Raw genomic sequence first — 12,308 nt, 5'->3', positions numbered from 1 at the left:
CCCACTGGAGTGGGCTTAATGTTCCTTATATATGAGTCCCAGGAAATTCCTTTGGTACCTTCATCCACATCATACTCAGTGATGATCCAAAGATTATCCAAATGATACAACAGCCATACACACACAGGACATGGTGGTTCAATGTACAACCTAGTTCAAAGCCTGCAGCATATCTAGAATAGGTTGCAAGGTAGGTAGAAAAAAGGGTACCACCCAAAATTCATGGACTTGAGGCTGGAGATAGTAGGTGAAAAGATTTGGGTTGATCTCCATTTGGGAAATGGGTGAATGGCAATTATACATGAATTAATAGCATTATGTTGGAGCAAGGCATTTTTGTAAGTGTAAGTTTGGAGAAATAAAAGTGTTATCCCCTTCACTTTGTTTTCACAAATGGTTGGTCTCTGGTAGTTATTTCTTGTTCTTTTCCTCCCTCCTTTCCTTTCCCTCCCTCCCTCTCCTCACCACCCTCCCCCCCCCCCCCAGCACTCATTCTGTCTTGTTTATTCAATTCAGGTGAAATGTTACTGTAGGTCTTGTATTAATGCAGGGGGAAAGGGCAGATGGAGTTGTGGGTAATCAACCATAAGGGAGTGAAAATTGGTCCTTGTGGGGGACAAAAATTCCCAAAAAACTTTCACCATAGTTTGTGTTCCCCTAAAGCTCAACCTTACTTGAAGAATCTTACTCTTTAGTATATAATTTCTGTTATTGGGTTTTCTTGAGTTTCACAAGAGCAACAATGAGGAAGACACACAAAATGTATGCAAAATCAGTACTATAAAACCATGGCGAATAGATGGCTGTGATTGGAAGACTTCCTCAGTGTCTCGAAGTGTTGTCTGGGCTTTGAGAATTAAAAATAGCTTTTATTTAATTCTACAAAAGTTATTCAATTGATCTTTCAGTCAAGCACTGAAGAGAGCTTATTATATGACCTGAATGGATACCCAGCAGCTAGTTAAAATTTTTCTTATATCATGCAATATTTGAAAGTTAATTACACTAAAAATCATTTTTAAGAAATTAATTTAAAATTTCATGTTTTACTTTTGCTGAAAAATAAGTTTTGAATAGTGTTTTAAAATATTGTTTATACTGCTATTATCACATAGCTATATAAATTGCTGATTTACATATGTAATTTGATATATTACAATGTAAATGTTACATTTAAAGCTAATCAGCAAATAGTTATAAAGTTGTTCATAGTATCTTAAATTGTTAGACTTTTAAATATTTTAGTCATTATAAAACCTGTATTGAGTAAAAACCTTTTTCTGTATAAAGTACAAATATACATTATACATTAAATAGGTGCACAGTATATTTGTGGTATTCCAATTTTATGGGGGGTAGCAACTGGGACAAAAATGTCTAAAAAATCTTGGGGGTGATAATAAAAAAACAGATGGAGAAATTGCTTTTGGAGCTCTTCCCACTCCTAGCCAAATGGGAGATATTAATACATGATATATTCTAGAATTATTTGGAATTTAATGATAAGACTGTAGGAGTTCATTTATTACAGTAGTGGCCTCCTAGCTAATAAAGGAGATGAAAACATGAACCATAGTCTGTTCCCATTTCCCCTGGCACTCCTTCTTTTTAGTTCTGGCCACTCCCCATTTGCCTTGAACCAGATTTGATCTCTTCCTCCCCACCTCACATGCCTTCCATCCTTACACCTGAGGTAGTGAGAAAAAACCCATCTTTGTCCAGTCAACGTCTAAGCCTTGTAGGAAAGAGGTGAGGAGCCCTGCAAACCCAGTGGTCTGTGGAGGGAAGGTAAGTGGGAAGGTCAGAGTTCTTCATGACTATGATTCACCCTTATCTCTTATCAAGCACTTTAAACTCACTTTTTATTAGAATCACAGTTCCCAAGTTCCTTGCCACCCCTCACCATTACCCCCTCACATTACCCCCCATTTTCAGATGGACATCACCTGGGAGTCTGAGGGTGCCCTGGACATGGTACCCACCCACTATAGAATCCTCCCTAGGTCTAAGCTGCCTCTGACATTGTCTACCTCTCCCAGGTACTATCCAACCCCTGAGGTGACCACGGCCTATGGAATCAATGCTTCCAGTGAAGAACAGCTCAACACAGCAGCAAAAGCAGGTCTCGATTCATGACCACAGGCAAGGAACTTCCTTGCTCCTGGTGCAGCTTTTTCTTTTTTAGATCCTGTTCCCTAAGCAATAAACCTTGTTTCTTTACTGCTTATTGTCTTAAGAGGGGAAAGGCAGCTATTACGAGAGTCTCATTGTCTGTAAGACTCTGTCCCAGTTTACGGGTCTGGTAATGTGGGGATTAGATGCTGAGAGCTTCCTGGAAAGGAAGGTCCAGGGAAATACTCCCCAAAACAGGGCAACGGTGGATCTCTGCCTGAGGGCCCCATGACTTAGTGGGTAGTAGAGCTGGGAGGACACCTTCAACTACACAAGGGGACTCTGGCACTTGGCTCACAGTGCTCCTCTCTACCCCAACTTCTGCCTCCATTCTGGGTGATTTCACTGTCCAAATGGATGACCCAACCAGGCCACTGACCCTGCTTCATCTCTAGGAACCATCATCTTCTTCCCTTTTAACCAGCTATTCCATGGATCTTCCCACTGCCCAGAGCTCTTTCTGCTGTCTTCTTTATCATTCTACTGTCTGACCATCAAACTAGTACCTCAGTTCATCCTTCTGGTTCTCTCAACATTCCCTCCCAGACAGCTATAACACCACACATAGCAGGCACTTAGTATATTTACTTACCTTTCTGTCTTGTTCATAGACTTCAGAGACTCCTGTCCACAAACCCCTGCAATGTTTCCCAATCTGTCACTCAAACTCCATCTTCCTCACCAAGCCTGCCTGGGTTCCCTGGTCCATCTCTTTCTCCATTCTTTGAACCTACACTGTGGACATGGTAACAAAGATGCAGACTCATACACTCACTGCCCTTGGTTTTGTCCTTATTCCACCACCGAATAACAGAACCAAATCCTTGGAATAAACTAACACTCATCTTCATTCCTACAAGATTACTGAGCACTTTGCCATGGGGAAGGGGGTCTACCATAAATCATGGGCTCCCTGCTCTACTGGGGCCTCCCCACTGTCTGGAATCCTTCTACAGTCCCCTCTCCAAGTCCTTTCTGTACAGTCCCTTCCCACAGGCCCTCCCCTCCCACCTCCTCAGGGACTAGGCTGCATGAGTCAGCCTTCAACTTCTCCCAGTCTTTTGGCTCCTGCCTGCTCAAATCTCTCTTTTCCCAAGAAAATCATTATTCATGTATCTCTCTTTAGCTACCTACCTCTCTCTCCATCTTGTCTAACCCAAGTTTCTCAAAAGGAGAGTCAATACTTGATGTCCAATCTCCTCTATTTTTCTGGACCAGATCTGCCCACATCAGAGCTTCTTCTAAGTATGCCCTCTGTGCCTACAATCCCACTCTCACACCACTGCAACTCTGCCTGCTCTATAGGATAGAGATGGGGCCCAACCTATCCCAGGAAACATGCTAATCTTGCTCCACTGAATCAGCAATGTCACCTCCAGCTAAGCACAGATTGAGGTGGAAACTTTCCCAGTTAATTTTAAAATATGATACAAAAACATGACAGCCCACCAAAAAAAAGGCAATAAACTCAGAAATGGCAAATAGATTTAATGTAGAGTGTCAACTTCAATTGATTGATAGTGGCTGCCTAGAGAGCTGTGTTGAATAGGTTTCTGAGGATGCACCCTGGCTCGAAGAGAAAGACTGCTGGGATTAGGAATATCTGAAAATACAAGTAAAAGAAAATAAAAAAGTCAATTATATCCACCAACAGGAAGGAATAAAATGCCAAAAGTAGTGTTTTTCACACTCTCCATGTGATCCTCCAACCCTGGCCTTCCTATAACCACCCAGCTCTTTATCCCACCCCCATGAGCCCTGGCTTCCCCCAAATATAAGTAGATACCTGAAATCTCACTTGTAGGAGAAACCACAGGCACCAGAACCACCACTGGTGCTGGCACCAGCTCCACCAAGGCCTGAGAAGAGCCCAAACGTGAGAGTGGCTGTCAGGCTGGTGCTGGCACCAAAGTTGCCACCAGCACTGGCACCAGAGCTGGCACCACCACTCTCCTGGGCTTTGGCTTTAGCTTCAGCTCCCGCCTGGATACGGGCTTTGGCCCAGGGTCCAATATCAGCTTCATCCCAGTTGCAGGGCCCAGCAGCATTCTCAGAGCCGAGCCCAATGCCCATCTGAGCTCTAATCTCAGCCCTTGCCTTGGCTTCAGCTGCAGCCTCAGCTGCAGCCTTCATATCTGCTTCCATTGCCTCTCGGTACTGAGCTGCCCATTCCTTAGGGTCCTTCTTTTGTACCTACAACAGGAAGAACAACCATCTGAAGGATCCAAATCTGAGCACCAAGTGCCTACTCTATGCAAATTATAATACCATAAATACTACTAGTAGTTACGCACCTAATATTCCAGCTCTGCTTTGACACTTATATGTGACCTTGGACATGACACCTAACAACCTCTGAGCCTGAGTTTTCTCACTTGCAGTAAAGCAATGACATGTCAGTTGTAAGTATTAAATGATTCAAATAAAGTGTCTGCACATTAATACAGGCTTCAGAATGTTCATGCATGAGCCACAGGCTGCTCTGCACACAGCCTACCCCAAACAGTGGCACCCCATGCTCTTGGTATGCCAAGCTTGGGCAGTTCTCCAATTACCTTGCAGGCAAACTTGAGGACTTTCATTTTGCTGGTTTCATAATAAGAGCGCAGGCCCCAGAAGAACTCATATTCAGGGGGATTGCTATTAGGGACTCTGACATAGTCCAGGTACCTTGAAAAGAGAGGTTCAAAGCCTTTATGTCTATAAGACCACTAACAGCCCATTCATGCATTTAGGTGGCAAACTCCCCCACCGACTACTGCAGCTTTTCTTCCAATCTTCAGCCCTATCTCACTGACCCTACCCAGCAGCCATGTGGAGGTACAAGGGGCCTGTATAGAGTATTTGTTCATAGGAAGGCCACAAGTTTTGTGCCCCTGTCACAACAACCCAGATTCCTGTTGGGTGTATTGCAAATAGAGAAGCCAATTCTTTAGGCCCCCTGCTCTGAGCACACCCCACCAACGGGCTCATCCATGGCCTGGCTAAACCCTGATACAGTCCATCCTAGGAAATGACTGTATGGGACAAAACAGTCAGCCAAGAGCAGCGGATTCAATGCATACTCTCAACCATTTGTGTGTGAGCATACAGGCATGTGTGCTGGTGCACCTGCATGAGTGCACACATGTTCTCCAAGTACCAAGAACAGGGTGGGCCCTGGCCATAAAAGTCAGGAGGACTGGGCTTCAGATCCAAATGGGATCCTTTACCAGCCAGGGCCATGTTCAGACTTCTACTCTCTGAGCCCCAGGCTCCTCAACTGATACAGGGGTTGGGATGATGGCAGCTATTCTGCAGGGTAGTTATGAAAATGAAATGAGATGTTCAAGTCAAGACTCCAGGACAGTACCTGGCTGCCTAAAGCTACCATTCTATGGCATTTCTTTATGGAAATTAATTTCTATGAAGCCCTAGCTAGCATAGTAAAAAGAACCAAGGTATTGAAGTCAGGATTTAAATACAACTCTTCTATCTGCTGCCTGTATAACCCTGAGCAAATTTTCACCTCTCTCAGTTTCAGTTTCCTCACACATACAATACTGGTGATGACAATCTTTCCCCTGAAGAACTGCTCCAAAGGCATATATGAGAGTACAAGTAGGTCAGTAAACGTGTACTCATGTTCTCTGCCACTACCTCAGGAATAAGCTACCACTTGCATATGCACTTATATAACATGCACAAGCACAGGCACATGCACCATAGTTTTATCACTCATTTCGAAGACAGGCAAAATGCACAGAACACAGCAACACCATACAGACTTACTTCTGCTTCACAAACTCATCAGTAATGAGCTTCTTCACATCTCCAAAAAGTGAATGATGTATCCTGACAGTACAGAATGATAAAATAAATATATACATATATAACTACATACATAGATAAATATAACTGGGGCTACAGCACTTCCCACATATGGACAGAGACATTTCCCACATGGAAAAGAAGCTTCCAGCATAAGATGGAAGCTCCATAGAAACCCAAGAGTCAGTGACATAGAGCAGAGTTCAGGACCATTTCCCCATCCACCTAGGTCAGAACCCTGGACCCAATCCAGCACCCCCCCACCCCACCAGACCACCAGGTTGATGCAATCCTGGGACCATCCTCTCTTGCCAAAGGACAACACGGACAGCAAGTGCCGACAGAGCCCAATCATACCCAGGGCGCAGCCCCAACTTGCGCAGCACCTCCCAGATGACAGCTGCAAGGGGAGGAAAAAGGAAACAGGGATAGAAAATGAACATGTGCAATTCTGACCATGACCGCCCATCCAGCTGCCAACCCAGCCACTCACCCTCACTGGACCGATTTCCATTCATGAAGATGATGCTTAGAAGTACCATGAGGAGACCGAGCTTTGGTGAGTCCTTGGTCCTAGGAGAATAATGGGACAGAGAGAAGGTTTACATCCAGCAGTCATCTGCAAAAAAAACCACATCAGCCAGCTCACTAGGCTAGCTTCTCCCAGATTCTTTAGATATGGGAGAATTCTGCCCAGTCTATGCTTCAAGCTCTATGTGATCCTGGGTAAGGCATTTAAAATATTGAACCTAGTCTCCTATTCATAAAACAGGAAAAACACATCCTCCTCTTCCTGTGTTGCTGAGAGAATAGAAGAATGGTATGATCTGGGCATCCAGTCAATTGTGAGTCCCTTCTTGCTCCCCCAGACCCATCAGTTCCAAGAAAATTCTAGGCATAGCCCCACTGATGCCCCTGCCCATCAAGCATCATGATCCACTCATACCAGGAAGCTCTCCTGTGAGAACTATTCTACCAAGGCCAATATGAAGAGACAAGGAATGACAAGTCTGCTTTCTTGGGAAGTTTCTGGAAAACCAGAAAATCTTACACTAAGAGTGCACTACCCGAAGCTTATACACCCTACAAACAATCACAATCAGATATCACTCCTGTGTGCAGGGCTCCAACTACGTGTGAGTGATTGAAAAGGGCTCTGTCCTTCTTATTTCTTAAGGGGGTATAGGGAGAAGACAGGGATGAACTAGTACCATGAACGAAAGCAGATGCCTCCCTCCCATCCCAGCTCTATCCCAGCTTACGTTCCCAGTATGCCTGCATCAGTGGGCTCTAAGGTGCTGAGAAGAATGTACAAGTGGTCATTCTTATCAATCTCCTTTAATTGGATCCCAAAAACCTGTGGATGGGGAGAACAGTTTGTGAGACCACAGAATTCAGCTTCCTTGGCATCCCATAGCTCCCCATGTACTCAGGAGTCTGTCTCTCTCTGTGTGTATGTTTGTATTTGTGTGTGTGTGTATGCATGTGAAATCAGTGAGATAATGCACATAAAGCACTTAGCTGAGTGGCCAGCACACAGCAAACAGGCAACAAATGCATTATTGTTATTGTCATCTTTGTGATTAGTGGAATCCAGGGAGCCAGAGAGTGGGGAAAGAAATCGAGAAGTGAGTATCTGAAGTACATTACAGGACTGTCCAGCAGTGGACAGAAGCCCAGACTAAGCTGGGTAGCTTGGGTCCTAGCTGTGATTTTACCATGGACTTGCTGTGTGACCTCAAGCTAGTCTATGCCCCTTGCTAGGCCACTGTCTTCCCATCTGCACAGTGACGGGGCTGGATTAGTCTCTGTGGTGCCCCCCAGAAGAGACATGTACTCCTTTGTTTGATTCAAGGTTTCCCCATTGCACCCATCCCCCAGGTCTGCCCCTTCACCTTCTCCAAGGAATAGCCTGCTCGTTCAATGATTTCAGGGTACACATCAGTGTATTCTTTGATGATGTCCTTCAGCATGTCTGCAAGGGGAGAGTGTTGCGAGCACCTGGGCTGAAGTGAAGCCAAGTGGCCCCCATACCCAAACTATAGACCCTTTACCAACCCTGCTGTGGGTGGCACAAACAGGTTCTGAGCTAGTGAACAAAGATGCTACTACTGCCAAATTAGAACTTTGAGAGGGCATAAATGGAAGCAGGGGAGCAAGAAATGCCCTCAGCATGTGAGGGAGAGGGCAATGGAGGGCAGAGCTAGAGGAAGGAAGGGGTTAGTAGGACTCTACCTGAGCGTTTGATGGGAATCTTTGTCTGGTCTTTAACCAACAGGTACTTCACCAAATCGTTTGCCTGGGAGAAGTGGAAAAGATGGAAAGATCAAAATATGTTTGCAAAAAACTTGACACAATGGCAGAGAAGAAGGCAGGCAAAGCAGAGAATAATGCAGAGTGGAGAGGACAGGGTTCTTACCCTCCCTTGCAAAAGGGCCACATCCCGGGGTGGTGGTGCTTCAGGCTCTTGGGATGACTGGAGCTTGGCAGCTCTGCGGCGAGCCTTGCCCCTACGGGCCTTGGGTGATCTCAGAGAAAGCAAAGCTCTCCGGGCCCAAGCAGCCAACCGAGTCCTTGATGCCCTGCGGGCCCAAAATGCTATGGGGCCCCTTGAAGCCCTGCGGGCCATTGAAGCCATTAGGGCCTTTGAGATCCTTCGGCCACCTGTGGTTCCAGAAGCCTGACTCTGATCATTGCTGCCATCCTCTTCCCCATTCAGATGCTTCACCTGCATCAACAGAGAGCAAACACAATATTGCCAGATGAAGCAGATGGTCCTTTTTCCTTCATCTTCTCTTTTCCAGAAGTCCCCTCTAATCCCACCCTTGTAGTAACAGCCTGACTCACTAGATATTGGCCATGTTGAGTCTTGTATTCATCTTTCACTGGTTTCCAAGTGGGAGTTTCATCTTCCCACCAGACCAGGAGCAACCCAAGTGTAAAGCCTGAGGCTTCTCCTCTTCCTCTGTCCACCACTGATTCTGTTTATATCACCCTGGACAAGTCACTCCACCTCTCTGGGACTCAACTTCCTTCTCTACAAAACTAGATCACTTTCAGGATTTAATGAGATAACCTGTGTCACTATGCCCTTGACATATGGTAAGCTACTACATAAACATAAACTGCATTTTGTTTAGATTTTGGCTATTCGTATTCCTATCTCATGTCCAGTCTATGAGCTTTCTGAAGACAGGAATTATAACAGATTCCTCTTTGTGTCCCCCTACAGCTATTATGAGGAGAGGAAACCAACCTTCTAAAGGTTTACAGAACCATGAACCAACTGAGAGAAGTAGAAAAGCAAAGATCTTACCTTTCGGGCTTTCTTGGCCTTGATCTTGGGCCGGGTATCCTGATTCTCCTGAGCCTGACCAGCTGCACCCTCAGGCTCAGGTTCATCTGCCAGAGCCTGAGAGGCAGTAGACTCAGTCTCCAGGGTCTTTGTATTGACCTTTGTATCAGCCACATAGCTGACCTTTTTGGTCTCAGTAGCAGGCACTGTCACAGCCTGAGGGTCAGTATGCTGCATTTTGGTGTCAGCTGCAGGACTCTTCTTTTTGGCTGCTAGAAACTGGGTATCGGTCAGCTTAGTGGTAGGTGAAGCCTGAGTGGCAGATACCTCCTGAGCCTCAGTGGCCTTTGAGACTCCTACAGCATTTGAGGTCTCTGTGGCCTTTGAGACCTCTGGTGTCTTTGAGGCCTTCGGTGTCTCTGAGGCCTCCAAGTTCTGGGTCACTGTCAGTACGGTCTGCATCTTCAAGCCAGGGTCCTCTTCTGAAGCTTCAGCCTGCAAGATGAAGCAGGGAAGCTCACAGACTTTCTCCCCACCCCCAGTTAAGCAAATGGCTCCAAAATTCCAGGGCTTCACTTCTCTGACCTATACTAACTCCTATTTGCAGTGTGCTCTGACCACCTCTGCCCAGCAAGGCCTCTCCTGAGCAGAAGAGGGGCGGGCCCAATCTCCCTCTAGACTTGCTTCCTCCCTCCTTCCTTCCCTCCTCCCTCCCTCTACTTGGGGGAGGGGGGCAGCACCCAAGCAAGGAGGTAGGTGGAGAATGATTAGGATGAGGGGAGGTGCCAAGGGATTGGGGGCAGCAACAAGAGTTGGAGAGCAAAAGCAGCTAGGGAGAGGGCAGAAGAAGGGCTTACCTGGAAGCGGGTTGGACCCGTACCACTCTCGCTTGTGTCAGACATGTCTCAAGTCGGCCTGGCAAGAGCTGAGCCTGAAGGGGAGAAAGCCTGGGTCAAGAGGCAAACCCACTGAACGTCTTCTCTCCCGCTCTGCCTGGAGGCTGATCCCCACCCAATCCCAAACCCTCCCAAAGCCCACCCCCCCACCCAAAGACTTCGTTCTCAAATTCAGTATTCCAGAACGTCTAGGTCTCAATTCTCTGCAGCCGCACCCTCCCCTTCTCCAGGAAGATGTGCCAGCGCGGCAGCCCTGAGGACCCCGCCCCCTTTCCCAGCGCACCCCCCCTAGCCGCAAGTCGACAATGCGCATGCGCATCCGTTGCAGGGCCCATCTCAGCCCCACCCGCTTTCCCAGCAGAAGCCCTTTCTTTGATGTCCACCCTGCACATGCGCACTCAGCAGCTGGTGTCTCTCCAAGCTGGCCCTTCTCTACACGCCCCTTTCTAGCGATCTATAGTGCGCATGCGTAATAGTCGAGGACTCAGTCCAACACCTTTTTCCAACACGCCCCTCTCCAAGTTCATAGTATCATTCGGTCCCGCCCCCTCCCCAACAAACCTCACTCTCAAATTGTCGCAGTGTCCGGTAGTCCTGACCCCTCCCCTACTGAATAACTCCAAGTCCAGAACACTGCCTGGTCCCGCCCTTTTTCATAATACGCCCCCCCTCCAAACAGGGCCCAAGTGCATCTTGATTCTTCCCCGTCCCTAATACACCCCCTCCTCAAATCAGTACTGAGCTAGTGATTCCATCTTTAGGCCCAGCCAAACAAGGTCCAGTCCCCTCCCTTCCTGACTGGATAGATCCGGTACGATCCGGTCCTTTACAGCAGGATTTCTGCAGATCCCAGAGGGTGGGGCAGACCCCTCCCGGGCTCAGATCCAGGGCTGCTCACCTCGTCCTTCTACAATTCCTGAATGCGTCCACGCCCTCTGAGCCCCTCATAAACTCAGAGACTTCCCTCCCCGCTCCAGGCCGGAAGTGGCCCCGCCCCTTTCCGCCTCCCTAGGGGGGCCTCCGTCTGCCCTTCCCCCGCTCCCTACTCCTCATTCCTTATCCCCCACTTCGTACCAGTCCGTATTCCTTCTGCCTTGATCCCCGCTCCCTAGTTCTCCATTGACTTTCCTATTTACCCGACAGGACTCCTTATTTCCATTCCTCACATCATCCTCCTTCATGTTACTATTGCACTCCCTCCCCTAGTATTCCTTAACCATTCTCTACACTCCCCTATTTTCTTCTCTGAATTTCCAGTTCCCCTCAGTATTCCCCTTCCCCCTCATATTCCCCATTCACCATTCAACACGCCCAGTTCCCAGTTTTTCTCCCCTCCCTTCCTCAACTGCTCTGTGCTCTCCAGTCCGTAAACCTACTACTCTCTTGGTCGTCTTCGTTGCCTACATCTCGCTCCGAGTAACCTCTCCCCTAGCTGCAGTGGTGCAGTAAAAATTGCCCACCTGCCTGGCTCTATGTTCGAGAGGACTGGAACCACTGTCTGGAAACCTCAATCTCAACGTCCCTCACCTTGTCCTCCAGCGAGTCCGGAATTTGTCTGCCGACTCTCAGTCTCTCTGGAAGTCAGCGTCCTGGACTAGAGCTGCAGACAGCCCAGCCCAGCCCCTTTCCGCAGCCCCCTGCCACCCCCCTTCTCCTTCCTCGGGGGGTGGGGCAATGGGGCCCAGCTCAGGGCTGTCTGACGCCAAAGGCCGTGTTTATGCCACTGTACCAGGCTCGGTCTGAAGCCATTCCAAACCAAAACCACCGCCTCAAAGCGATTCATTCATTGAATATATTTATTTTTATATCTTTATTTTTGCTTATTGCAAAAGTAATGTGTTGTAGTTGTGAAATTTCAAATAATACAGAAATTTGTAACATACTTAGCTCATGCCCCAGAAATAGCCACTATTAATACTTTGATATACATTCTTCCAGATTTGTTTCTATTCATATACTGATTATTTGAGTTTTCTCCCCACAAATGGTACACTATATCTGTTATTCTGTGACCTGGGTTTTTTTTTTCCCAGTTGTATATTCTTTAGAATTAAGCTGTTTACAGCTTTCCATACTGTACATTTTTCTTAACTGCTCCATAATCTTTTCTGTATAAATGTCCCATGATGTATTTG

At 47.0% G+C, this 12,308-nt stretch overlaps 1 protein-coding gene and 1 non-coding gene across 7 annotated transcripts; both read right to left on the bottom strand.

Moving 5' to 3' along the window:
- Positions 1-3,640: 3,640 nt before the first annotated feature.
- MAGED2 (MAGE family member D2) lies at positions 3,641-11,914 on the bottom strand. 6 transcript variants are annotated; one of them, XM_043457551.1, is made up of 13 exons: positions 11,701-11,914; positions 10,135-10,208; positions 9,299-9,772; positions 8,402-8,710; positions 8,218-8,281; positions 7,878-7,957; positions 7,245-7,339; positions 6,476-6,555; positions 6,340-6,382; positions 5,944-6,006; positions 4,728-4,842; positions 3,959-4,365; positions 3,641-3,775 (listed from the first exon to the last, which is right to left on the bottom strand). In XM_043457551.1, the coding sequence occupies exons 2-12, from the start codon at positions 10,177-10,179 to the stop codon at positions 3,967-3,969; spliced, it is 1,767 nt and encodes a 588-aa protein (XP_043313486.1). In that variant the 5' UTR covers positions 10,180-10,208; positions 11,701-11,914; the 3' UTR covers positions 3,641-3,775; positions 3,959-3,966. The 6 variants fall into 6 exon arrangements, with proteins under 6 accessions (XP_043313486.1, XP_043313488.1, XP_043313483.1 ...); XM_043457553.1 differs by lacking the exon at positions 11,701-11,914 and adding an exon at positions 11,634-11,652; XM_043457548.1 differs by lacking the exon at positions 11,701-11,914 and adding an exon at positions 11,072-11,160.
- On the bottom strand, positions 5,004-5,131 carry LOC122436215. Its single transcript, XR_006267970.1, has one exon. It is a non-coding gene; the product is annotated as a small nucleolar RNA SNORA11 (small nucleolar RNA).
- Positions 11,915-12,308: the final 394 nt, after the last annotated feature.

This window comes from Cervus canadensis, chromosome X (genome assembly GCF_019320065.1).
Source record: "Cervus canadensis isolate Bull #8, Minnesota chromosome X, ASM1932006v1, whole genome shotgun sequence".
Taxonomy (NCBI): Eukaryota; Metazoa; Chordata; class Mammalia; order Artiodactyla; family Cervidae; genus Cervus; species Cervus canadensis.
The sequence above is the reverse complement of the archived record's forward strand: the minus strand, read 5'-3'. Positions and strand labels throughout refer to the sequence as shown.